The 26878-nt window shown below is 34.4% G+C and overlaps 1 protein-coding gene and 1 long non-coding RNA gene across 4 annotated transcripts in view; one reads left to right on the forward strand and one right to left on the reverse strand.

Moving 5' to 3' along the window:
* The window catches only part of ESYT2 (extended synaptotagmin 2), a 118096-nt gene extending 105016 nt beyond the window's left edge, over positions 1-13080 (forward strand). For all 3 annotated transcript variants that reach the window (XM_069086071.1, XM_069086072.1, XM_069086073.1), the window contains 6 exons: positions 4140-4528; positions 5963-6061; positions 7090-7221; positions 8729-8834; positions 9707-9756; positions 9855-13080. In XM_069086071.1, coding sequence (XP_068942172.1) covers positions 4140-4528; positions 5963-6061; positions 7090-7221; positions 8729-8834; positions 9707-9756; positions 9855-9900 — 822 coding nt within the window. In that variant the 3' untranslated portion in view covers positions 9901-13080. The remainder of the gene's footprint in view (positions 1-4139; positions 4529-5962; positions 6062-7089; positions 7222-8728; positions 8835-9706; positions 9757-9854) is intronic.
* On the reverse strand, positions 26-21970 carry LOC138159737 (uncharacterized). The gene is made up of 4 exons (XR_011167957.1): positions 21212-21970; positions 5090-5194; positions 2535-2631; positions 26-856 (listed from the first exon to the last, which is right to left on the reverse strand). It is a non-coding gene; the product is annotated as an uncharacterized lncRNA (long non-coding RNA).
* Positions 21971-26878: the final 4908 nt, after the last annotated feature.

Here is a 26878-nt window from a genome sequence, read left to right on the forward strand (position 1 = left end):
TTTGGAAATCAATATAGTGCTAGAATAGGAACTTTAAAGAGTTGCTATATGGATTTTTTTTGCATTTTTCCATCCAAGTATTTTAGGCCAATTTGTATTTACAAAAAGTTTTGTAAGCTATTTGGACAACTTGAATGAATATTTTGTCATGGTTTGTATTTACAGAGTAGGTGATATTGAACATCAGTCAACATTTATTCAGCACTTCCTTTGTTTTAGGAACTGTCCTATGTGCTAGGCTACAAAGACAAAAATGCAATAATCCTTCTTCTCAAGTTGCTTATACTTATCGGAAGAGAAAGTGTGTGTGTGTGTGTGTGTGTGTGTGTGTGTGTGTGTGGTATTATGTTATAGCAGCAAGCACCCCAGCATACCCAGGGTGGCTGCCAACACAGGTTCTTAGATCTGCTTTTCTAAAGGAAAGCAACTCAAAATGGGTTAACAATCTTGCTTTAATCAATCAAACATATCATTTACCTAGTTCAGGGGAAAAAGTCAACACTCCGAACTTCAGAGTATACAGAGGTTACAAGCAGAATTTGCAAGACAGAGAAACATTTCAAGCAGACAGGCATCCAACTGGCCAACCATTACATCCATGCCTAGTCAGTTACCAGAGAGGGAAGCATCAACTGGGTTTTTCAAAGTCAGGGGGCTGTCAACGGCTGCCCAGAGTCTCATCTGATCAAGTCACACAACACTTCTCAAAGTGAGCCCCAAAGCAAAGCCTCCCATCAGGGCTTATATAACCTTCTCCTGGCTCAGAGAATGTAACAACCTTCTTGACCCACTGCTCAATCACAGAGTATCTCCTGAAAAACAAGCCTCCCACCACAGGCTCCAGGTGCAGTTAAGCCTAGGGGCAGGGAAGATATTACACAATACAATCTTAGGAAGATAACAACAACATACATTTATATTCCCATTACATATTTATACAGTAAATATATATTCATAATAAATACAAAATAAACCTAAGGTAACTAAATGTAAGGTATATGACTAGGAATTGGGAAAGATATCTTGCAAAAGGTGACCCTTGCCCTGTGGCTTGAAGAAAGTCAGGTATTCTTTAAGGCAGAGGTAAGAGAAGAAATATTCCAGCCATAGGGGATGGTCAGTACAAAAAAGACAGTGAGATGAGATTTGGAGTGCCATATGTGAGGAACAAGGAGAAGTCTGTTTTGGCAGAATTATAGAGTTGGGGTGGGAGGGCAGCATGTAATGAGCCTTAAAAGGTAAGTTTAAAAACTAGACTGGAGTTTGTATTTGATCCCAGGGCCAATAAGCTGAAATTTATTGAGCCAGGGGAGTGACATATTCAGATCTATGCTCTAGCAAAACACTTTGGTAACTATAGAGTATGGCCTGGTGTTGTATGAGACTTGTGGCAAAAGGTCACAGAGTTCTCCAAGAGAGAGATGATGAAAGACTTGAAATAAGGTGGTAGCTGTGTGAGGATAGAGAAGAGGTAGAAATGTCAAGGGTTAGCAACTGATTGTCTATGTGGTGTGAGGTATCTAGGATGACACTGAGGCAGTGTTATGGGAGACAGGAACAAGCAACCAGGAAGACAGGGGAAGGAAGTATAATGAACTCTGTTTTGGACATGTGGAGTTTTGAGAATATTTCATGTGCAATATATATATACATTTTATATGTGTGCATAGATATTACATAATACATATATACACATTTGTGTGTATACAAACACACACATATAAAAGAATCTACACTACTAAGAGTTTTCATTCAAATAGTGGATATTAGGTTAATTTTCAAACAAAAATGATCTTTGATGGTATAGTGCTTGAAAATTCATTGAAGTACTGTAAGTTGAGGGTTATTCTAGAGGGTAATTTTGGAGATGTTTTCTGAAAGAAGTTTATTAACAAGTGTAAACACCAGGGGGCTGGTATATATTATGTGTTGGGTAGAAAGTCATGTAAATGTTGCTTGTTTAGACAGAAGGAGCCATGTTGAATTAGTTCTCTGTCTTCCACTTAGAGAAGAATTTCAGATGGAGATGTTTATTGATTGATTGTTAGAAGCAAGGAAGAAAAAAAGGCATATTGAACATAAAAAAGGATGTGGAAATGATGGAAATCAAAGAAAGGAAGTTGCTCTAGAGAAAAAGAAAAAATATGGTGGAGAAAGGAGAATCTTTTGGGATAACTTAAAAAAAGCTTTGAAAGAGAGAATGAGAAACTAGGTTTTGATCCAAAAAAATAGCCATTAGCATAGTATTTTTCTTTTAAATGAGGGAAAAGTAAAGGTAATTATGTGGTTAAAATAATGAAGAGAATTTTATGATCCAAATTAATGATACATTAGCAGATTTTGAAGGTAAGTAATATAGTGAAAAGAAAATTGCAATGGGTCCAGATGAAAGATAGCAAAGAACATAGAATTAAGCTGTAACTCTGGCTATGGAGAGCATAGAGTAGTAGATTCAGTATAAATTACTAAAGAGATAATAAGGCCATATTTGGCAGTAGATTGCATGCATAGACCAAAAATTACTAAATACTCACATTTAAATTTGCCTCAGCCTCTTGACTTGACAGTTATGGGTGACTGTAACAATGCTTCCTCCTCTTTTTCACTTAACACAAAAATTTAAAGAGGTCACTGAAAAGGGAGAATTTTAATTAAATTATAAAAGACTATAGGAATTAGAAAATTATCATTTGAGAACAAATGTATGTTGATCTAAAGCAGAGAAGTGTTTTAAAATGTAATGAAACTTAATAAAATTCAGATAGTAGAGGCAGCTAAGTGGTAGCGGAAGACCCAAGTTCATATGTGGCCTCAGGCACTTAATAGGTCTGCTTCAGCAAAAGGAGTAAAGATCTAAACTAGTAATTTTTAAAAAATATCTTCTATCAAACTTTTAAAAACTATATTTGTAAATAGTTAAAAATGTGGCTCCTTTCTCCTTCTAACTTCCCCTATTTCTTTTGAGGTCACCACAGTCCTAGTCATACAAGTTTAAGCCTCCACACTGTCACCTATCATTTTTCACTCTCCTTCAATCCCCATGTCTAGTGAGTTTATAAGTCTTATTGATTATACCTTCATAACCTCTCTTGGGTCTATGAGTTCCTTGCTTTCTACTGATATAGTTACCTCCCTTTGTGATCTTCATCTCATGTGGACAATTGCAACAGTTTCATAATTACAGTCTTCCTGCTTTCATTCTCCCCTTTCTCCAGTCAGTCATCTATAAACCTGCCCAAGTAATCTTCCTAAAGCACATTTCTTTTTTTTTTTTAAAGCAATTGGGGTTAAGCAACTTGCTCAAGGTTACACAGCCAGTTATTTCTGGGTGTGGTGCTAAGTATCTGAGCCTGGGATTCGATCCCCAGGTCATTCCGACACTGGAGCCGGTGCTCTTACTCACTGAGCCACCTGGCTGCCCCTAAGCAATTGGGGTTAAGTAACTTGCTTAAGGTTACATGGCCAGGTATTTCTGGATGGGTGCTAAGTGTCTGAGCCCAGATTCAATCCCCCAGGTCATCCCGACACTGGGGCCGGTGCTCGCTGTGCTACCTGGCTGCCCCCCTAAAGCACATTTCTAACCATGCCACTCCCCATTTGGGAATCCTCAATGTCTATTGCCTCTAAGGATAAAATACTGAATTTTCTATTTGCCATTTAAATCCCTTCACAATGTTTCCTGTCTACCTTTCCAGATTTATTTCATAATATTTTTTCTCATGCATTCTATGTTCTATCCATTCTTGTTCCCTGTGCAAATCTTTGTATCTCCCACCTCTCAGCCTTTGCATAGACTGTCTACCATGACTGCAATGTACTTCCTTTTTATCTCTGCTTTTAAAAATCTTTATTCTTTCAAGACTTAATTGCCACCTCCTTTTCTGATTCCCCCTAATTGTTGGTGTTTTACCCTTCCTGAAATAATTTTATGTTTACTTCTTATAGATCTTATTTCAACTTATTTTTGTACAATGTGGCATCCCTTATATACAATATAAATTCCTTGAGGTCAGGGACTTGTATTTTAGTCTTTGTATCCCCAGTGCTAAGACTGTCACATAATAGGCCCCACATAGAAGCTTTTTGAATTGAATTATTGGAATGTTTCCACTTTGGAATTTTGCTTTCTACTTTTCTAGGTGCTATATCTTGAAAAACAAGAAAGGTCTCCAGATCATCAACATTCAGCCCAAGTAAAGAGGCCCTCTGTTTCCAAGGAAGGGAGGAAAACATCTGTCAAATCTCATGTCACTGCACCTGCAGCTTCTGATTCCAGCAAAATGGTCTCAGCCCCACCAATACCTGACAGTACAAGAAAGACTGATATGGATGAAAAAGGTCAACCTCCTAATGCTAGTCCTCAGTGGCCATCTGATCTCAGCCAAAGTTCCTCCAGCCTCCACAACTCCAATGTTACCTCTTCCCCAAGCCACCTTTCCATCAAGGAGCCCACCCCCAGCATAGCATCAGACATCTCACTGCCCATTGCCACTCAGGAACTTCGGCAAAGACTTCGACAGCTTGAAAAGTAGAGTCTTTTCAGTACCTAATTTTTTTTAAGCTATCATGCAACTTTTGAAATTTATGAAGAGAATGTTAAGAAATAGACATAGCCAGTTCTTACTTTTATTGTCTCTGGGAGAGAAAAGTTGACTGACAGTAGTTTTAAGAGAACAACTTAAAACATTAGATGACATGAACATCTGATTGTGGTTTTTGAGTAGCATTGAAATTAAAGTTAGCCTTTCCTAAGAACCAAGGAATTAACTTATTAAAATATGGAAAAGAACAGAATAGGTTTCAGGAATAGGAAAAAAAAAGGCAGAAATAGCAGGCTAGTAAAAGCTAGTAATGGCTAGTAAAATAGCTGTGGTAGCTAACCATAAGTCACTAAGAAATCTGAAAAGCTGGGATGACATTTTTATCATGAGGATGTGAAAAGATTGTTGTATGGTTCTTTTTCTTCCTTAAATATTTAATTCCCCATTTATTTTTATTTCACTTATAACATCTACCTTGTTTTAAAGGCTATGATTAGTGAATGATACTAATATTTTTCATTAGATAAGCAGGAAAAATCTGTAGTTACCATAAGCTTAAGGTGTCTGACCTTGTCTTCTCAGTGGAGGGAATTAAAATCGACCTTTGAAAGTTCTCTTCACGGCATTATAAATGAGCCTGTTTAACAACAGAACTGCAAGAAAAAAAGGGAGAAGCAGAGAATACTTTCATATTAAATGGTAACAGAAATCATGTTAGCGTGTTTGTTGAAAAGAGTTCTGGCTTGTTTCATTTTATCCTATGAGGTGATTGAATTAGATTTCTCGACAGCTGATCATGGGATCTGTCTTAATCATCCTTGTCATTTCTCCTCTTCTTAATACCTCTCTACTTCGTGGACCTCATTTCAGAATGTCTAAGTGGTAACCAATTTATGTTTTTAGAATATTATTGTATAAGGAACATGATTGGCTTATTCTGAAGTTTACTTCTAAGTGAAAAAAAAAATCCTGACAAATTTTGATCAGTAGAGAGGTGTGAGTATATAATAGTCTTCATGCCCCCAAAACTTGCCTAATACTTTCTTTGTACAAATTTCCCTATTATGTTTATAGTTGGTCTCTTAACTCTTAAATATGGTTCTTAATAGCCATATGATACCTTTTTACCAAATGAAAATGATTGTGTTAGGGGCAGCTAGGTGGCGCAGTGAATAGAGCAACAGCCCTGGAGTCAGGAGGACCTGAGTCAAATCCGGCCTCAGACATTTAACACTTAGTAGCTGTGTGACCTTGGGCAAGTCACTTAACCCCAATTGCCCTGCCTTCCCCCCTGCAAAAAGCAAAAAAAGAAAAGAAAAGAAAAATAAAATGATTGTGTTAATGTATCTTTAGTATTTTGGGTTTTATGCAAAATGTTGATTGGGAAGAACTAATTTCCCTGTTCTTTTTTTCTCTCCTAGTGGAACAACATTGGGGCAGTCTCCCCTGGGACAGATTCAGTTGACAATACGTCACAGTTCACAAAGAAACAAACTTATTGTAGTTGTGCATTCCTGTAGGTGAGCATTATATATCCTGGTCCATGTCTATAAAGTTTTTTTTTAATAACTTAAACATTTTGTGGTACGATTTAAGTTTTATTTTTAAGTAGACAATTTAAATACATACACTAGATAATTCATTATTGTATTTGATTAGGTTAATCAAAAATTGATTTTCTTATTGAAAGAATCATTCAAACTAGTACATAGGAAATTCTTTTAGTAGAACAACATAATAACACTGTTAGTATTAATTTTCCATATATTTCAAGGTACTAAACAGGATATATAAAATCTACTTCAACAAAAAACGAGCCATATGACCTTGGGCAAGTCACTTAACCCTAATTGCCCTACTTTCCCTCCTCTAAAAAGCAAAAAAAAAAAAAAACAAACCTACTTCAAAAAGCCCTTGTAAAAAACACCTTGTTCTCATTAAGTATTAGTTGCTAGAGATAAGATGTTTGGACAAATATTCTGATTTTTTTTGATGGAAGAATGGCTTCTCCCATTAGTTTATTTAGTGTTGCTTTTATTCACTTTCATAAAAGAAACATGGCAAGGATAAAAGAGGGAGATAGTTTCATTAATATGAAGTTGTAAATTGTCCAGGCACAGGAAATTATATAGAAGAAGACAGAAGGAAATGTGGAAAACCTTTGTCTAATGAAGTAAAAGAGGGCATAGTGAGGAAATGATATATCTATCTGTAAATATATATCAGACAAAGAAGTCTTAAAACTAGAAGACATTTGAATTTGTTAAATAAGCATTAAGAAGTCAAATTAAAGATAATAATATTGCCTTTATGATGTAAGACTTGATAAACTTAAGGAATTAATGCAGTAAAATGATCAAGATTCAACAAAGATTTTTGCTAAGTGCTTCAGTTTGAAGCAGCATGTTCTTTATTCATATACATAGCTAGTATGTGCTTGGCAATGTGCCACATATCTTTTACAGGTTCAAGATGATAATTCTTGTTTTTGAGAAGCTCACATGATCTTAAATTCTAATATATAGTGTCTTTTTGTTTTGTGTTACAGAAATCTCATTGCCTTTTCTGAGGATGGCTCTGATCCATATGTCCGAATGTATTTACTTCCAGACAAGAGAAGATCAGGAAGAAGAAAAACACATGTATCAAAGAAAACATTAAATCCAGTCTTTGATCAAAGGTATGTTCTCATTGTCTTACTAGTACTAATAATAATAACCTGCATTTACAAAGCATCTTTCTCACAGTATCCCTATAAGGTTGTACAAGTTGTTTCCCTGTTTTAATAGCTGAAGACACTAATGGTCACACAGTGAGTGTTGGAGGAAACATGCAAACCAAGGTCTAATGACTTCCCCAGTGTTGCCTGGTTTATTTATTTATTTTTTGGGGGGTATCACATTGAAGCAGGGAGACTGAAAACTCTACTGGATGGTAGATAGCATGATAGTCTAGCTTACCAGACTAAAAAGCTGAGGCTTGGCTTCATGTCCAACTGTGCCACTGTCTAGTGGTGTGACCTTGACTAATCTGGATTTCTATTTTCTCATTTGTATGAGGAGAGATTGCTGTATGTTATTTAAAATACTATTCTATTGGTTTACATTCTTTCTTATCCCACTCCTGTGCCCCATCTCATATAAAACTAGACTGTGATCTATATTTTCTATATTTATATTCCTTTTATAGATATTTCACTTTATTGTTGGGCTTCTGATTAATATCATAATTTTTATTGGGCTAATAGTTGTATTTTTTAAGCAGTTATTTGGAAGGAAAATGCTGTGAATAATCACCTAAAGTTATAATCAGTATCACTTGACAGAGAGGTTAGTTATTAAAAATCTGATTAGTTCTAATTTTTTTTTATTGCTTTTATGATATAAGTACTCATAACCATAGTAATTCAGGAAAAAATGGAACAAGTATTACACACACATACACACACACACACGCACACTCACACACACACAAACTTCCCCCCGCCCCAATTTGGTATTTCATTCTAAACTCCTCTGTTAAGTGAAAAAATATGTACTGAAGATACAAATTAGGAGAAAGAATAATCATTTTACTTCAAAAATTAATTGATGTCAACTTCTGTTAATTTCCAGCTATAATTTAGCCATCTGATTCATATTCCTTTTAAATTGTCTTTTAAAAAGAAGTTTAAAACCTTAGATGCTACTCTCTTTTATCATTTTGCAGATGCCAGTGGCTTTGTTTATCCCCATCACCACAGTGTGTTTTGGAGACAGTGTTCCTTCTGTGAAGTCTTTTTCATTTCTTCTAAAGCATAAAATTACTTCTAGGCATGGCCAGACTAGGACTTTGAAAGACTAAAGTCACTTAGAGAGACATTATAAAAGTAGCTTTGAATTTAGTGTTACATTGCATATTACTTTTTCCAGAATGACAGCCCCTTGCTCTTGAAGCCATGAACGGAAATTTTGTCTTATTTACAATGCCATGGCAACCCCTCATTTGTGTCTGCCTGTTGAAACTAGGCTTGTAAGTTTCTATTTATGGATAATGAAAGAAAAATGCCTAGAAGTTGTTTTATGGTTTAAAGAAAAATTGAGCTAAAATTTGGAAAGCTGTTTCAAGTTGAAATGTTAATATTTCAGGTGTTTTTTTCTTTCATGGTAAAATTAGGGAGATGCAAATAACATCTTTATCTCTGTTAGCTTTGATTTTAGTGTTTCATTACCAGAAGTGCAAAGGAGAACCCTGGATGTAGCTGTCAAGAACAGTGGTGGTTTCTTGTCCAAAGACAAAGGACTTCTGGGTAAAGTAAGTTTTTATAGGAAATCAACATTGTCAAGTCTTTCGTCTTTGTAAAATCTAAACTCATCATAAAGATCATTAAAAGACTGTCTACCACCAGCTTAATGACAGTCTATATGACATAACAAAGTCCTGATAGTTGGTCAGTTCTCTATGAGAAAGAAAGGACTAGACTGTACAACACCATTCTGCAACCACTGGAGTTGTGCCTGTTACACACGGAGGATATGCAGTTCATCCTTATACCCTTTCTCCGTGTTTCTGCTGCTGGCTGGGTTGCCTCATTGATATTGTGAACTTTAGGAAGTGGCAGAAGGGGTGAATTTCATTTTCTATAGTAATTGAGATAAAGGATGAGTTTAGGAAAAAGTTGAAATTGACAGAGAAGCAATAAGGTTTTAAATATACATCTCATTGATATTAGATTATTTATTTAAAGATAAGATAAAAAGATAGTTTTAAATTTCACTAAGACTTTTGGGACACCTTGTTATAAACTTAAGGATAATGTGCTATAAGTGGCAAGTCAGTTCTGGATTATCGTCACATAAATTATAAATGTTTTAAGCCTTAAGGAGCTTTAAATGGCACTGAGACTTTTGGGATACCATGTAAATGAACTTGAATTCATGAATGTTGGTTGTGGAAAGAAACTAATAGAATATGATTCCCAGGGGGAGATAACAATTGATGTTACAGGATAAAAACTAAAAAGGAATATTAACAGAAAGAAGAAAATTCTAGTCTTGACATATCGATGGAAAGGTACATGAGGAAGGCAAAAAGCAGAAATGAAAAGCTGAATTAAAGAATGGTGGGCACCCTTACTTAAAATAATAATGAATGATTTAGCCTTTGAACTATCCTTTTTCTTTCAGTTGTTGGTATCTCTGGCCTCTGAGGATCTTGCCAAAGGCTGGACCCAGTGGTAAGTGGGACTTGGTATTAGTACATATTTGTTGATTTGGTACAATCAACAAAATTAACCCTGAATATACTGCAATAAATTTTTATGCATTTCCTCAGGTATGACTTAACAGAAGATGGTACAAGACCACAGGCTGTAAACTAGATCCTCTTTCGACATGAAGAATTTTCTCCTTGCTTATTGTACTTAGCCAATCTTTATACACTTTGAATGCATCATTTTCACAGATGTTTCAATATTATTTTTATAGTTTATGTATTTAGTTATTACACACCCCCAAAGGTTTTATAAATTTTAACACATTGACATTTTTTGCAGATTTAGCCAGTTTTATTGTTAAATTTCACATTTTAATTTACTCTTAATATTTTGCCTATTATTACAATGTGCAATAGACTGGTAGGGTGACCTGTTGTTAAATGGAAACATTTGTCATTTGTGTCTTTTAGAAAATGAATATATGATATGCTTTATTACTGCCTTGTTTTGTATATCACCAAGGCACACTATGCCATGTAAATAGACTATTTTTTATAATCTCTTCATGCTGGTTTGAAGTCAAATGAAAATGGATCAAGGGAATATATATATTTTCTTCGAGTACATATGACAAGTAATCCTTTTATTTGGCCTTTGCAGCAAAATGGTGTCAGTGACTTATTTTGTGGGGTTTCTTTAAAAAAAAAAAAAACCTGAAAAGACTATTAAAGTTAGTGCTTTTCTTACCCATTGTGTCTTAGCAAAACTGTACAAAATATTAAAATTTTTACAGTAAGTTCTATTATGAAAAATCATGATAATGACTACTGTAAGAAAAGTGTTTTTAGTACTAAGAAATATAAAAGTATTATATTTGAATGAGGGTTGTCATGTTCCACAAATCACAGAGTGCAGATCCGGGCTTTCTTACATAGAAATGAAGACATTTGCAATATAATATTTTGAATTTATTTTTAATTGCCTGTTTATTGTAACTTATTCATGTAATCTAAAACTTAGATATATATTATCTCTTTCCTAAAAGATGAGTAAAGCAACTTTCCATATTAGGAATTAGATGTCAAAAATAAATGCTCATAAATCATTAATTTTCATTGTTTTAACAGCCTATTAAAAAAAGATTTATAAACTTAGCAATGAAAAGCTGAGAATGTATATTGTGAAATGTTGAATTCAAATCTGTTCTTTTTCTTGACCCCACTTCAGTGAAGTGAAAAACTTGCTTTTAGTGATACAGTTTGTCCTGAGTTTATACCATGTGTCAGATATTATCACCATGAAACTGAGACATTATTATGTTCTGCTGCTATGTAGAGGTTACTGGTATGACCAAAGGGGATTTAACATAGCTGCAGAGTTGTGATGAACAGCAGCTATGGGCTATAACACAAAATTTTATTGGTTTCGTTAGTTTGGATCACAAACATTGTTACATACAAAATTTAGAAGCCCCTTTTAAAGACTTTGAAAGCATGTTTCACACACAGGAGCCTGCTTATGTGTGGAGGAATATGCTATGCACTTAATATACAAAAGTATGCACCTAGTTTAAAAATGAAAATTTTTTTAGTCAAGTGACACAAATGACTTTGTTACCTATGAGAATAAGTTAAGGTTATGTAATAAATTCTTTTAAAAAGAGCTTTATAATGAGCTCAGCTCAAGTTTCATCAAACTCAACAACTTATGACAGCTCACATGACCAAACATACCAAAGTGCCTGTTGTGGATATTAGATTCCAGAACCTTCTAATTTAACATCACTTTTAGTTGATAATAAATACTTTGATTCCTGAGGTCTACTTATAGTGGGAATCAGTATCTTCACTACTTATTTTCGCTCTGGTAAAAATGATAGTGCCACCATGAAGTGAAATGATTGTGTTACCTTTAAATGAAATTTCACTGGAAGACCTCATCATTAACAGGCTCCAAGTGGATATGTGTCGTGTTGGTGCCCATTCCAGAAGAAAGTGTGTTTATATATTCTGTATATATACATATATGTATATATATGTGTGTGTATATATAATATATATCTCACAGTCCTATAGCATGAGAAAGATCTGTATATTGACCTGTTAAAATCTAGTTGTCTGTCCTTGATTTACTGAACACCACCTTTCTACAGTGAGTTCTGTTGCTGGGCCTCTGGCACAGCCTGAAAGAAGAAAGGAAAATGCAATACTTTTAACATCACAGTCATCTGGATTAAAGTTCTGGAACAAAGGAATTTTACATGTAGTTATTTGCTTCTTTACCTAAAAAAATATATATATATATATATATATATATATATATACACATATTTCCTTTTTTTGGACTAAGTGCTTCATTTGGTTTTTTAGGATAGTGCGTATGCAACTAGAGAGGGAAAAATATCAAGAGATAGAAACAAAAGACAAAGGTAAAGCAATTTGGCAGCTATATTTAGTAGCCTAGCCCCAGAGCCTGATTTTGTGAGGCACAGTTCCTATTGCTCTTAGTCAAGTACCCTAGGGTTGCTATCACCAAGGAGTTTGATTCCTAAATGATGTAAAAATTGACTCTTTATTTGTAGAGTATGAGAATTCCAGTACCTGTCCTTAGTTTTTTTTTTTAAAGAAAAGATAATGACAGCTTAAGGTAGATGTTATAGCATCATAAAGACAATGGTAAGATTAGGAACAAAGGCTGGGGAGGGGAGGGTGATCTAGTATGAAATACCTGAAAGATTAGATTATGGGATGATCATGAAGACTAGATTGTTAAAACCATATTCTTAATAGTGGAGAAATTTGATTTGTATTGATTTTTAATTTTTGATACATGTGTTAAGTGAGTAAAGAGGACTTAACACTTTTCATTTTGAGCCACACAGGAAAAAAAAATCATCTTAAATGAGTTTCAAACAACAATTCTGGCTAGTTTGTACATGTGGATTGTATATCCTGTGCCTTACAGTATAAAGTGCAAAAGTATTCTTGTTTTCAATGTTTCAAACAATTAAAGGAAAAAAAAATTTGCTGTACATAGCACCATTTATATTTTATGCTATGAAAATTTCTAGAAAAATTCTCTTGCTTTGGTGAGAAGTGCTTTAAAAAATAAATTCTAAAAAAATCAGTGAAAGTATACTCCAAATGTGATTCAGTGTGGGTAGCACTGTAATTTGGACTAAATAAAGTTGTTCTTTTTGTCACAATTCCTTCTATTTCAGAGTTGCAGAAATCTGTAAAATTGGAAATCAGTGAAGAGGGACTTTTTTATTATAGGTTATCCTTTTTTGCTTAAGTACTTTACATGACAGTGCATGTATTTATTCAATAAACAATTCATATGGTGGATGGTTTATGACTTTTATTTTCTCTAATATTTGTCCTAAAATAAAACTTTAGGATTAGTCTAAATAATCCAAAGGATGGTTATTTTATTATCCTGTGCATTTTCTGTAAGCTATTTTGTTTTCATAGTTATGTGAAAGAAATAATTTGAACTATTCCCCTTTTTTATTTTCCTGACAATCCCTTTCTACCTAGCTTTAAATAAAACATTGTGAAGTTGTGTAGGTAACAGGGAAGAATTGCCTTAAATATGACCTGTCTTTTCAGTGAGCATATAGTAGATTGAATTCCACCCAACCTGAAGACCTTCAGATAAAAGATGACATTCAAAGATTGGAGAAAACTAAATAGAAAATTGAACCTTTGGTTGTTTTAATGAGAACATAGCTGGTGGTGGGGTTAAGGAGTTAGATTCATTTAAATTATTTGGAAACCACTGCATAGTGCATCCACCAGGAAGATTTGAGATTCAATTTAGGCAGCTGTCTTTTTGACTCTTGATTAGAAGCTGAGGAAATATACAGATGATTATATCCTTTACATTGGTGTGATCAGGTAAGTGAACCTAAATCCCATGCCCAACATCTAAGAAAGCACCATGAAACAATTCATCTTTTTCTCCTTACTTATCAGTTAACAGTGCCAGGACCATCTATTTTCCCTATTTTTTCATAAAGACAAATAGAAATAAAATTCTAGTATACTTGAAATAGTATTACAATTTTACCCAAAATGTCTTTGCCACTCCTTGCCCTCAAAGAAGGAGGAGTTGAATAAGAGTAGTTATCAAGAAAAAATATAATTTGGCTATTTTTAGCCATTCCAGTTATTGCTAAATACCTAGTTGGAGTTCAGGGCTTCTAATTGCAGGATTGAATCATTAAATGAGAATGATCTACAAAAATTTTACATAAATGCTAGCCTGCCTCAAAGAAGAAAACTATTTTCAAATAACATTTAAGCACCTGGAAAATCTAATATAATTCTCTATCCCCCATCCCCACCCCCTGAGTACCAGTCATAATAGATTTGTAATTTTTCCTAGATTATAAACATGAAAAGACATTGAATAATCTGGTTATAACCTATTTCATTCATTTAAATTGAGAATCCTCAAATCACCCATTTGTGGATTATCCACAATACTCTTATTTCTAGGTTTTCTTTATCAGCTACTATTTTTCACAAAGAAAATTATTTTTAGTATTAGTCTAAGCAAAATGTTATTAGGAGACTGTAAGGGTTATGCGATTTAAAGATCTTCCATGCCCCATGGATGTGCTGACATAGCAGAGCAAGAGAAAGCGGAAAGCGAGAAAAAGTGAAAGCCGAGCTAACGGTCCCTGCGGTTGGCAGTTGGCAGCGGTTGCGGTTGCCCTTTTTTTTTTTTTTTTTTGAGTTAGGACTCCTGCTGAGCACTGCCGGGGGCCGGAGCTGCTGGGAGCGTGCTTCCAGGAAGCTGGGTGGTTGCTGTGAGTGGGGAGAGGAGGACCTTTGCCTGAGGTAGCCTGTTCTGTTTTAAAGGCTTGAGAATGTGGGTGCTTTCTACTTTATCTACCTGTGCCAATATCATAACTACTCTGATGGCTTTCACTTTCTGGTTTTGGGACTCAGTCTTTTGGTATCTTAATAAATTTTCTAGTTTATTTCCTCAAATGGCAAACCTGACATATTTTGTGATGGATAATTATATCAGCATATTTGTAATCTCTATAGGCATTGTGAATATGGCATTGCTGATACAGAGACCAAATCTATTAGAATAAGAGTCACTTTCAAAATAGAGTTGCCTTTGAGTTTAGACGAACTTTGGGTGCAAATCCACCTTTGATATTGTAGCTACATGATCACAGACAAGTCACTTAACATCTATGAACTAAGTACCTTTGTTTCTTCATCTTTTTGACAAGGATTGTTTTTTTTTTAATTTTCAGTCACGTCTGACTCTTTGTAACTCCATTTGGGTTTTCTTGGCAGGGATACTGGAGTGGTTTGTCATTTTCTTCTCAAACTCATATGAGGAAACTGAGGTAAACAGGGTTAAAGCTAGTCAGTATCTGAGGCTGGATTTAAACTCATGATGAGTCTTCCTGACTCCAGACCTGATACTGTATCCACTGGGGGATTTAGCTGCTCTTGAGGATTATTAGGATGTGATGGAAAGGTAAATAGCTTATGTGACATATTTGTCATAGCATCATAGTACCAAGAGCTTTGGTCCAGCACCACCTTTCAGCCAGTAAGATAGTATTGCTGTTTCTGATGCCCTCAAAGAGTTTAAGTACCTGTCCTAATAAATACAGTATCTATCATCCAAGTCCCTAACCTTTTAGCGCAAAGATTTTTCAATCACATCCCCCAACACCAAATTAAAGGAATAAAAAATATTTGCTAATTTCAAGAAATATAATTTTTCCCTCACTCCAGTCCATCCTCCATTTAGCAAACAAGTGATCTTAAAGCATAGGCTTGACCATATTGCAATACATCCTATCCCCCTTCCAAACATTCATTCAACTGCAGTGGCTTCCCATTTCCTCCAGCATAAAATACAGAATCCTCTGTTTTTTAAAGTCCTTCATAATCTTGGTCCCTTTGTACATTCAAAAATTTTCTCACCTTAACTCTTCCCTCCTCCCTACCACCTAACAACATACTATAGGATCCAGTGACACTCATCTGCATGTTCTTGTTAGTACACTATGATCTATCTCCTCATCTGGGCATTTTTATTAGCACCTCCCTCTCCTGCAGTTGTCTCTTCATCTTTGCCTCTTGGCTCCGTGGCTTCCTTCAGCCAAAACCCCACCTTCTGCAAAAAGCCATTCCCCAGTCCCCCTCAATGCTAATGCCTTCCCTCTGTGATCATCTCCAATTTACCTTGTATATAACTCGTCTATTTATCACTGATTGTGTATATCTCCCATTAGACTGTAAATCCCTTGAGGACAGGAAGGACTATTTTTACCTTTCTTTGTATCTCCATGGCTTAGCACTGTGTGTGGCACAGAGTAGGTACTTAATAACTGTTGATTCCTATGTGCAAGGCGCTGTTTCAAGTCCTGGGGCTACATAAATTTAAAATGACTATCCCTGTCTATAAGGAACTTTTGTAAAAAAAAATTTTTTTTTTTAGTTTTAAACGTTTGCTTTTATAGGATTTTGAGTTCTAAATCCCATGCAATCTGATATAAGCTACACAGGTATGATCATATTTCCACATCAGTTGTGATGAAAGAGGAATCAGAACAGAAGGGAAAAACCATGAGAGAAAAGACACAAAAAACAAAAATGAGAAAATATTATGCTTTTATCTGCATTCAGACTCCATAGTTCTTTCTTTGGATGTGGATAACATTTCTCCCCATTAGTCTTGGAATTGTCTTAGATCATTACATTGCTCAGGAGAGTTAAATCTAACACAGTCATTGCACAATGTTGCTGTTACTGTATATGGTGTTCTGGTTCTGCTCACTTAGCATCAGTTCATGCATGTTTTGCCAGATTTTTCTGAAGTCTGCCTGCTCACCATTTCTTATGGAACAATAGTATTCCATTACATTAATATAGCATAACTTGTTCAACCATTCCCCAATCGATGGGCATCTGCTCTATCTCCAGTTCTTTGCCACCACAAAAAAAGCTGCTATAAATACTTTCATACATCTGGGTCCTTTCCCCTTTTTCATGATCTCTTTGGGATATAGCCCTAGCAGTGGTATTGTTAGATCAAAGGGTTGTAATGTTAATGGAATGGGAAGACCTTTCCTGCCCATTAATAGGCCTATGCTTTGAGCTTGGGCCTAGCTGACTGCTGTGATGGAGCTTGAGTCACATGGAGCCCACAGTGGTAGGAGTCTGCTGAATGGGTGGAGCAGGAAGAGTGAGGCAGAGCTCTAGAGGAATTTTGCCTAGGGGAGCTTGTTTGTGGGGAGCCTAACTGAGGGAATGCTTGGGGATGTTGGTACTCCCTGGATTGGTGATGTGTACAAACTTCTTTGTTACCATGGTGGAATTGGCCTTCTGGTATCTGAATGAATATTTTGGTTTTGCCTTTGAGAAAGAGAGTCATTTAAAAATTATTTTGTGAATTTACCCTAGAAATACACATGCATATTCATAGCAGCTGCTACAGCCCTAACGATGGTATTGCTGGATCAAAGGGCATGTACAGTTTTATAACCCTTTGGGTATAGTTCCAGATTGTTTTCCAGAATAGTTGGATCAGTTCACAACTCCACTAACAGTGCATTACTGTTCCAATTTTCCCATATCTCCAACATTTATCATTTTCCTGTTTTGTCCTGTTAGCTGATCCAATAGGTGTGATGTAGTACCTCAGGAGTTGTTTTAGTTTGCATTTTTCTAATAGTGATTTAGAGCATTGTTATGTGACTATATATATATATGTGACTTTAATTTCTTCATCTGAAAACTGCCTGTTCATATCCTTTGACTATTTATCAATTGGGGAAAGAATTCTATTCTTATAGATTTGCCTTAGTTCTCTATATATTTTAGAAATAAGGCCTTTATCAGAGACACTGGCTGTGAAAATTGTTTCCCAGCTTTATGCTTCCCTTCTAATCTTGGTTGCGTTGGTTTTATTTGTGCAAAAACTTTTAAATTTAATGTAATAAAAATGATCCATTTTTAAATTTCATAGTGTTCTTTATCTTTTGTCATAAATTTGTCCCTTTTCCATAGATCTGACAGGTAAACTATTCTCCTGATTTGCTTATAGTTTCACCTTTTATGTTTAAACCATGTTCTGCTTTTGACCTTATCTTGGTATATGGTGGAAGATGTTGGTCTGTCCCTAGTTTCTGCCATAATGTTTTCCATTTTCCCCAGCAGTTTTTGTCAAATAGTGAGTTCTTATTCCATATGCTGGCATCTTTGGGTTTATCGAACAATAGATTAGTATAATTGTTGACTACTGTGTCTTGTGTACCTAACCTATTCCACTGATCTACCACTCTATTTCTTAGCTAATACCAAGTAATTTTGATTATTGCTATTTTTATAATACAGTTTTAGATCTGATATAGCTAGGCTACTTTCCATTGCATTTCTTTTCATTAATTCCCTTGATATTTGGGACCTTTTAAGGAACTTAACTTTTAAGTTTGACTGATGTATTTAGCAATTTATGTTGCTTGACAATGCATATTTGTTCCAAGGTGTTTTTATTTTTTAGTTAGGGGAGGGGGTAAAAGGAGATGAAATTGTTCATTTTTTAAAAAATAACAACTTTTTAAAAAGTTTTGAAGTCTTGCTTTTCCATTCCAACCATTTCTAGACATTTCTACTCTTCAACCTCATTTTTTTTTTCTAGATTTGGACCTTTCCTATTAACAATAAACAACAAAAACATACAATGAACTATCCAATAATATATACAACATCCTGCCTCTGAGTGCCCCAAAACTCTTCCAAAAGAAGTCATATGTTTTATTATATGTTCTTTGGGACTATCAATTATGGAAGAATTTGCTTTCCTTTGGGGGGTTATTTTCATTTATATCACCAGTTATTTTGTGCTATTTTTCTTCAGTTCTAATTCATTTTGTTTCCTTTCATTACAAATTTTCCCATAATTTCGTGAATTCCACACTTCAGTATTTCATACTGCACAATAATATTAAACAGTTCATTCAGGTATTTCCAGATTGATTAGCATTACTTTGTTTCCAGTTCTTTGAATCTGTCTGTTTCTGGCTTCCGAGTACATGCCTCTTGTTGGGTTACTTGCACAAAGGGTATGACTAGTGATCACATTTCTGGAATAATTCCAAAATATTTTCCAGCACACTTGGGCCATTTTATTCCAAGGAGCATATTATCCTTACTTGACCCTATCATTCCTGGAACTATCATCCTTTATTACACTTCCCTCTCACAGACAAAATTCTAAAAATGTTTTCTCTTCTTGCCTCCATTTCCTCTCATCTTCCTAAATCATTTTAATCTGGCTTCTCACATAATTCAACTGAAATATCTCCAAATTTACTGTTGCCAAATCTAGTAGCCTTTTGTCAACGTTTATTCAGTATAAAGCCTCAAATAAGAACATCTCAAAGAATATGATCCCTTCCAGCACTGTATTATTATTATTAGTCCTGCTCTTCCCAGTTTATTTCCTTTCGTGGTTATTACTGCCCCTGAAATGTGGTGATTTAAGGCATGTTCCTTTGAAATTCCATAGTTGTAATTTGTGTAGTTATCACCAGGGGGAGGTGGTGCCTTTAGTAATGGAGCCTAAGCTTTGCAGTTTACTAGTTCCCTTTTGAACATGACCAGGGCCTTTCAAAGACAAGTGTTCATGATGCAACCATTTGCACATAAAAAAAAAAGCCTATGTTAAAAATATATGTATATACACATAAATATATATAACATACATAGACATAAATATGTATAAAATATATGCATATTACATGTAAAACATACATATAGTATATATATATATAAATTGGGTACATTTCTAAATGAAGACATGCAAGAAATAAGTGAAAAGATTCTATACAGCTTACTGCTGCTATCACTTATGTTAACTTTTAGCTCTTAGTTATCACTTTAAGGTTTAAGTATAAATCAGTTATGAAGCAAGCTGCCTAGCTTTGTATAAGTAGTATAAGTGAAAAGAGAAACAACAAAAACAAAACCGAATGCTCCAATCAACTTCACTTCCAAAAAAGAGAGAAGATGCAACTCTTTTTGCCAAGATAGGGGCCTGTTGGTGTGGAATATTGCATATGATGTCTGACTTGTTTGATGTGTTTGGTTTTTGGAAATATTTCTGGCCTCCCAAACCCCACCCTCTCTTTGTTTTTCATTCTTTGTTACAAAAGCTGACTCTCTGGGGAGGGGTAAAAGGAGAACTATATTTGGAAATGAGATTTTTAAAAGTTGATAAAATTGTTTACAGAAACAATGGAAAAATAAACTTCAAAAATTTTTTAACTGGTCAGAGCTACAATATATTTTGTGTAGAATATGTGAAGACTCATGAAGCTTATTCAGCTTATGCTTTACAAATTTAAATGGATGCCTTGGGAAAAATATTTTAGCTATTACAGGAGACAATATTAAAAATGTTTTAGGGGCAGCTAGGTGGCATAGTTGATAGGGTCAGGAGGTCAGGAGGACCTTTGTTCAAATTTGGTCTCGTATGCTAGCTGCGTGACTGGGCAAATCACTTAAACATGACTATCAGCAATCAATCACCTTTACAACTGAGAACGGACTTCATCTGAGAAGAAATGAGAACAGCCCGGCCCTGCTCCCAGGGATCTATACAGGAACATGTACAGGTTTCTAATTCTAAACCAGAGATAACATCCCAGATAGAAATCGGAAGTACACCATGGATGATAGTGAAGTCCCACCAAAATACTCTCTAGAAGAACTCCATTATCTCCAATAACCTCTAAAATGAAGTTATTTCTCAACCTTCTCTTGCAAGAGGGAGACCAGATACACTTTGAACATTATGGTCAACAAGTGGGAGAAACTAGTATAAATTACCCCGGCAAGTGGTTCTGGGAAAGGGGTGGTGCCAGGGGCTAGGAGCTTTGTTTTTGAAATCCCCTTATAAATTCAATTGAGTTTAAAAGAAAATGATACACAAATTTCTGTCATTTATAGCCAATATGGATTAAACAACCAAAGTAGCACTAATTAAATATTAAAAAACAAAATATAATTAAATTTAGTGTAACTCTTAACAAAATGTGTGTAAATATATATATTTTATATTCATTATACTCACAATTTTTAAAATGGCTTACAAGCTTCTACTCTGAACCAAGCTTTTCCAGGCAGTCCAAACTAACAAACATTTGCTTTGATGTTTTGACTATGAAAATGCAATCTCATCTGATTATCTGAATTCATAACTTTCCCGATTTCACTGTTTTGAAGACATAGCTTTTTGTGAATAGTTTCATTTGGGGGATCTGGAATACAATTTTATTTCATGATTAATTGCATATTTTAATTTGTTTAGTTATTCTGGAATCATGAAAATGAGTTCAATTCCCACCTTAGACAACAGACATTAGCTATATAACTCAGGCAGTCACTTAACAACTGTCTATCACTTGTAAAATGAGGATAATAGTACCTACCTCTCAGGGTTGCTGTGAGAATTGTGACAAATGCTGGCAGTTTGGTTTCCACAGATTCTATAGGAACAATGTGTGTTTCGCAGGAAGGCATAAATCTGTAAAGAGGGGCCTGAGCTAGGCTGGTTCTGACCATCTGGGGGATGGGCACTAACTTTTTATTAACACTCATTCTTAATGGGCAGGTTGGGAGAATTGTAACCCAGAAGAGCTGGAGCCAATCCCAGCTCTAAAGGGAGGAATGGCAGGAAAGTAAATGAAACAGCATAAGAAGGGCTTGCCTTTGTCTGATTCTTTGTAGTCTTTTCTGGGAGGCTACCCATTTATTCATTACAGAATAAATATAAAATAAAGATCATGAAACTTCCTGGATCCTCAACAAGTGTGGTTTATTCCCTAGACAGAGCACATGGATTTTCATTTATAACAGGATAAAATGAAATAATATTTTTAAAGTACTTCGCAAATGTAAATTGCTATAAAATGATTTTAGTCATTCCTTTATATACTTGGAAATGAGAAAATTCTTTTAAACATTTCCCCCCAATTAGCTGTTTCCCTCCCAGTTTTAGGTGCATTGATTTTGCAATAAAAAAAAAATAGTTTTATGTAATCAAAATTGTCCATCTGGTCTGTGAAATCCTCTCTATCCCATTTCTGGTCAAGAACTATTTTTTTTAAGCAATTGGGGTTAAGTAACTTGCTAAAGGTTACACGGCCAGTTATTTTTTGTGTGGGTGCCAAGTATCTGAGGCCGGAACCGATCCCGGGTCTCCCGATGCTGGGGCTGGCGCTCTTACTCACTGTGCCACCTGGCCGCTCCAGGTCAAGAACTCTTATCCATAGATCAAGAATTTTCTTCTTTGCTCCTCTATTTAAAAATTTTTTTGGTAAGACCTTTTATATCTAAGTCATGTATATATTTGGAATTTGTCTTGATATATGGAGTAAGGTGTGGGTCTAAACCAAATTTCTGCCAGACTGTTTTCTACTTTTCCAAGAAATTTTTAATTGAATGATGAATCCTGACCTAGTAACTTGAGCTTTGAGTTAATCTATGTTAACACTATGCTACTGTGTTTTTTCACTTTTGTACATTTTGAAACTGATCTGTTCCACTGATCAACTTCTATTTCTTAAGCACCACAAGTTATTTTGGTGGTTGTAATAAAGTTTGAGATCTGGTACTGTGATGCCCTTGTCCTTCCTACTTTTTTTTTTCATGTTTTTTCCTTGAGCATCTTGATCTTTTCTGCCTCCTTATGAATTTTTTTCCCTTGCTTTCTAAAGTAATCCTTTGGTTGTATGATTGGTGTGGTACTGAATGAGTAAGTTTACTTAGGCAGTATCATGTTTATTATATTGGCATAGCTCAAACAGAAGCAACGAGTACTTCTTTAGTTATTTAGATCTGTCTTTATTTCTGTACTGTTTTGTAGTTGCATTCATGTAGTTCTTGTGTGTTTGGCAGGTTGACTTCTAAATATTTTAAACATTCTTTGGTTATTTTGAATGGAATTCCTTTTTCTATCTTTTCTTGCTGGGTATTTTTAATGATATATGAAATGACAGATGATTTTTGTGGGTTTATTTTATATTTTGCTATCTTCCTGACTAATTTTCAATCAGTTTTTTAGTTGATTTTCTAGGATTCTTTTATGTAGAACATAAAATTATCAACAAAAAGTAAATTTCCTCTTTATTCTTCTTCCTCAATTTCTTTTTCCTTGTCTTATTGCTGTAGCTAGCATTTCTAGCACTTTTAAATATGAAAAGTTATGACTACTTGCCTTCCCATTGATCTTACTGGAAAGGCCCTTAGTTTATCTCCATTATTACATAATGCTGGCTTTCTGTTTTAGATATTATTCACATTAGAAAAAGGTTCATTTGTTTTAGCAGAAATGATATTGCATTTTGTCGAGAGCTTTTCTTCTATCTTTGCACAAAAGCAAACCAACACATTAGCATAGTATTTGACTAACCCAAAGCCCGAATTACTAGTTAAGGAGTCAATATTCAATAAAAACTGCTGGGAAAAGTGGAAAGCAGTCTGGCAGGAATTAAGTTTAGACCCACACCTTACTCCATATGTCAAGATAAACTCCAAATGGATACATGATTTAAATATTAACATAATTAAGTGAATTTGATTTTTTTTGTTATTAATCTCATTTATTGTTTTCCTAAACTGAATCAAACCTGTATTCCTGCTACATTAATCCTACCTGATCATAATGTACAATCTTTTTGATGCATTGCTGTAGCCTTTTTGCAAATATTTATTTAATGTTTATGCCTCAATAGTCATTAATGATATTGATCTATGGTTTTCTTTTAAAGTGTAACTGAAAAAAAGTATAACTGAAATATCTCTTCCATGAAGCCTTACTTCTGATGCCTATTTATCAACACAGTGCCTTGTTTTACTTCTCCTATGGAGCGCTCTTAAAGTTTTCATTCTGTACCTAGTACAATGCCTTTTATATATTAGGTGTTTAATGAATGCATGTTGATTGACTTATGTGAACGTTACTGGAGTAGTCTGTACACTTTATCAAGTTTGTATAAAAGTTGTTGTCTCCCTTAGAACCAGCATGGTACTCTGCACTCAACAAACTCTAAATCAGTGGTTCCCATTTAGTGGTTTACAAATCCCTTTTGGGTTCTCAATATTGGTCCAAGGGATTCAGATTAAAAATTCTTTAATGGCTCTTAAAGCAATAAATAATTACCTAGTGATATTATAAATATATTTTTCCTCTGTGACAACAAGCAGGTTTTGTTGAAGCATTATAGGTTTGTTTCTGTAGAAATTCAAAACTGTCTTGAAGATATTGTGTAAAATTTTGGGTTTTGTTCAGTGACTAAGCTCAACATGTTCTTACCACTTCTCAATATGTCACCAAATTATCCCCAAACCACCATAAGATAATGGCATTCACGCACAAAACTATTCCTAATGTATATGTATGCTGTCTTTTGTATTCTATACCTGGGGCTCCTCAAACTTTTTCCACTCATGATGACCCCTTTTTGCCTGAGAAATTTTTATGTGACTTGGGGCATATAAAATAGGTGTACAAATCAAACATTTACTGATATTAAATCATAAAGAAATTTATTTTAAAACAATTCTTTGCTATACATATAATTTTACCATTTATTATTAAAGACAAAAGCAAATCTGCACACTAATGAGGTGGATATGCTTGTTTATTTTTACATAAAAATTAAATCTTGGTGGAATATTTGATACTGTAGGTCATAGAACATCTTCAACTTTTTTCAGAGTTGATTGATATTTTGATTTTATAGTTGTCATGCTAAGAATTCTGCTTTGCATAAATGTGGAGTACAAAATGTCAGAATACAGTATGTTTAGGGCCATTTCAGAAATTGTTGGAAATTCTGTCCTAAACCAAGCCAAAATTCATTGAATTATTTTTTTTGAGGAAACAAGTTTTAAACCTGTGTTGCTTGATAACTTGGCAAATTCTTCTTGAACTTTTAATGGAATAGGGCTGATGTTTTTTATTTCAATCGAGTAAGGTTTATGAACCCAACTTAGTTTTTTAGAATCAAAATTTGAAGGGAAATATTTCTGAAATTGTCTCCAAGCACTTCAAGTGATCAATTAAACTCTTACAATTACATCTTTGGGAAGGTTATTTTCAATTATAAAATCATCTGTCACTATAAACATTTCTAAAGAACCACTTTCCACCGTATTTTTCCATATGTTAATTTTTAAAATAAATTTTTCTATTTCATCTTAACATAGGTTACATTTTTTTCATTGAAGTGACATGTTTAAATTATTAAGTTTTTCAAAACTATCTCACTAATAACAGTTTTGAAAGCCATTAAGTCATTATGAAAAAATTGGATTCCTGCTCAGTCAAAAATAAAACAACTTCATCTTTCAATTTCAATAATCTGTTTAAACTTTGCCCTCTTGAGAACCACCTTACCTCTGAACATAGTAATAAACTTTTATAATCAGAGTCCATGTCTTTGCAAAGGTTTGAAAACAAACAACTGTTAAGGGCATGACTTTTAATGATGTTAATGATTTTAATACTATTTCAAAGCACAACATCTAAATTTGGTGATATTTTTTGGTTATAAGTGCCTCTTGAAGGATCATGCAGTGAGTAAAATGATATATTCATTGCCACCAACTTTAACTTTTGGCACAGATCCAACATTCTCACACATGACTGCTCCAGTTTTGTCTGTTGAGACCCCTATGTGTTGTAAACCTTCATTTATGAAAAATTCATTGACTTTAAGATATAGATCTTCCCCTTTTGTGTGCCCTTCCAAAGTGTGACAAAACAGCAATTCCTCATGTATGCTTCCTTCAAAAACGTATCTCACATAAAGCAACAACTGTGCTATATTAGCAATATCAGTTGTTTCATCTAACTGAATTGCAAACTTTGGGCTGCCGTTAAACCTAGTAATAAGCTGCTAGAATGGATCATTACTAATTTCAGAAATTCTTTTGGAAACTGTCCACATTTTTCCCCATGAACTATTTCTGATATTTTAATAGCAGTAGGTAACATGAGATCTCCTATCACATAGGACTTTTTTAGTTTTTGCAATTAAATAAGATGTTTCATAAGATGCACCTGAATACTTTTTTTCAGACGGTAACAAACTTCTCAAAACATTTTTTTCTTTATTGAGGATTTGAGAAGTCATTCAAAACTTTCCTTTGGTTTATTGCAGTTTGTGCATGCTTGGTATTAAAATATTCTTAACTTTGGTTGGTGTTCTGTTCTCTGCAGTCAAAACTTCATTACAAATTAAGCAAAGAGGTTTTTCCACATCATCATAATTATTAGATGTAAATCCATATCGTAAAAATGATTCGACATGTTTTCTTTTTCTTGTCAATTTAGGTCCACTACATACAACCTAGTAGTGAAGACTCTGCAACACTGTTATCAATATTTTTACCTTTTCTGTTTAAATTTGGCTACTTATTCATAATTGAAAAATATTTTTGTCCCAAAACATAAATAAATATTGCTATTAATTTCTCATGTAAATACTAGCTTTAGTTTATGAAATTACTTTTGTTTGTGCTTAATTTGAAAAAATTAATGTTCACAATACATATATAGTGGTGATGGTGGAGAAATATTAAAAGACTTTTGTCTTTATTTGCTGCAATTAAATACTTATGTTTCTGTAAAAGAAAGAGATAATGGCAAGTTTAAAAATCAAACATTTCAACATAATAGAATCCAAGTATAAAACTTTGTATGTACGGTAAAAACAATGCAATTCATAGTATGGAATCTGAGCTGAGGTGTTTTTGGCAGCATCCCTTGGCATTGTGTGGCTTCAGGCCATGCACAGGGTAAAGTGCATATGTTATGTATTCAGAAGCAAAGCTGCAGTGAAGTTGTGTGATGCAACACAGGCAAATGCTGTCAGAAACACCTGATTTATCACGTTTGATTTTTAATTAATTTTTGGTCACTTTTTGTGATAGCTACATTTAGTTACATGACCCCATATAGGGTCTTGACCCACAGTTTAAGGAGCTTTGCATATACTACACCAGAGTAGCTCCCTATTTCCTGTTACCCTGAAATTATACTTCATCAGCTGTGTAATCACAAGATCAAGATATTATGAATGTTTATATTT

Source organism: Petaurus breviceps, unplaced genomic scaffold (assembly GCF_028583685.1).
Source record: "Petaurus breviceps papuanus isolate PSGF00001 unplaced genomic scaffold, PetGlider_PUasm1.0 178, whole genome shotgun sequence".
Taxonomy (NCBI): Eukaryota; Metazoa; Chordata; class Mammalia; order Diprotodontia; family Petauridae; genus Petaurus; species Petaurus breviceps.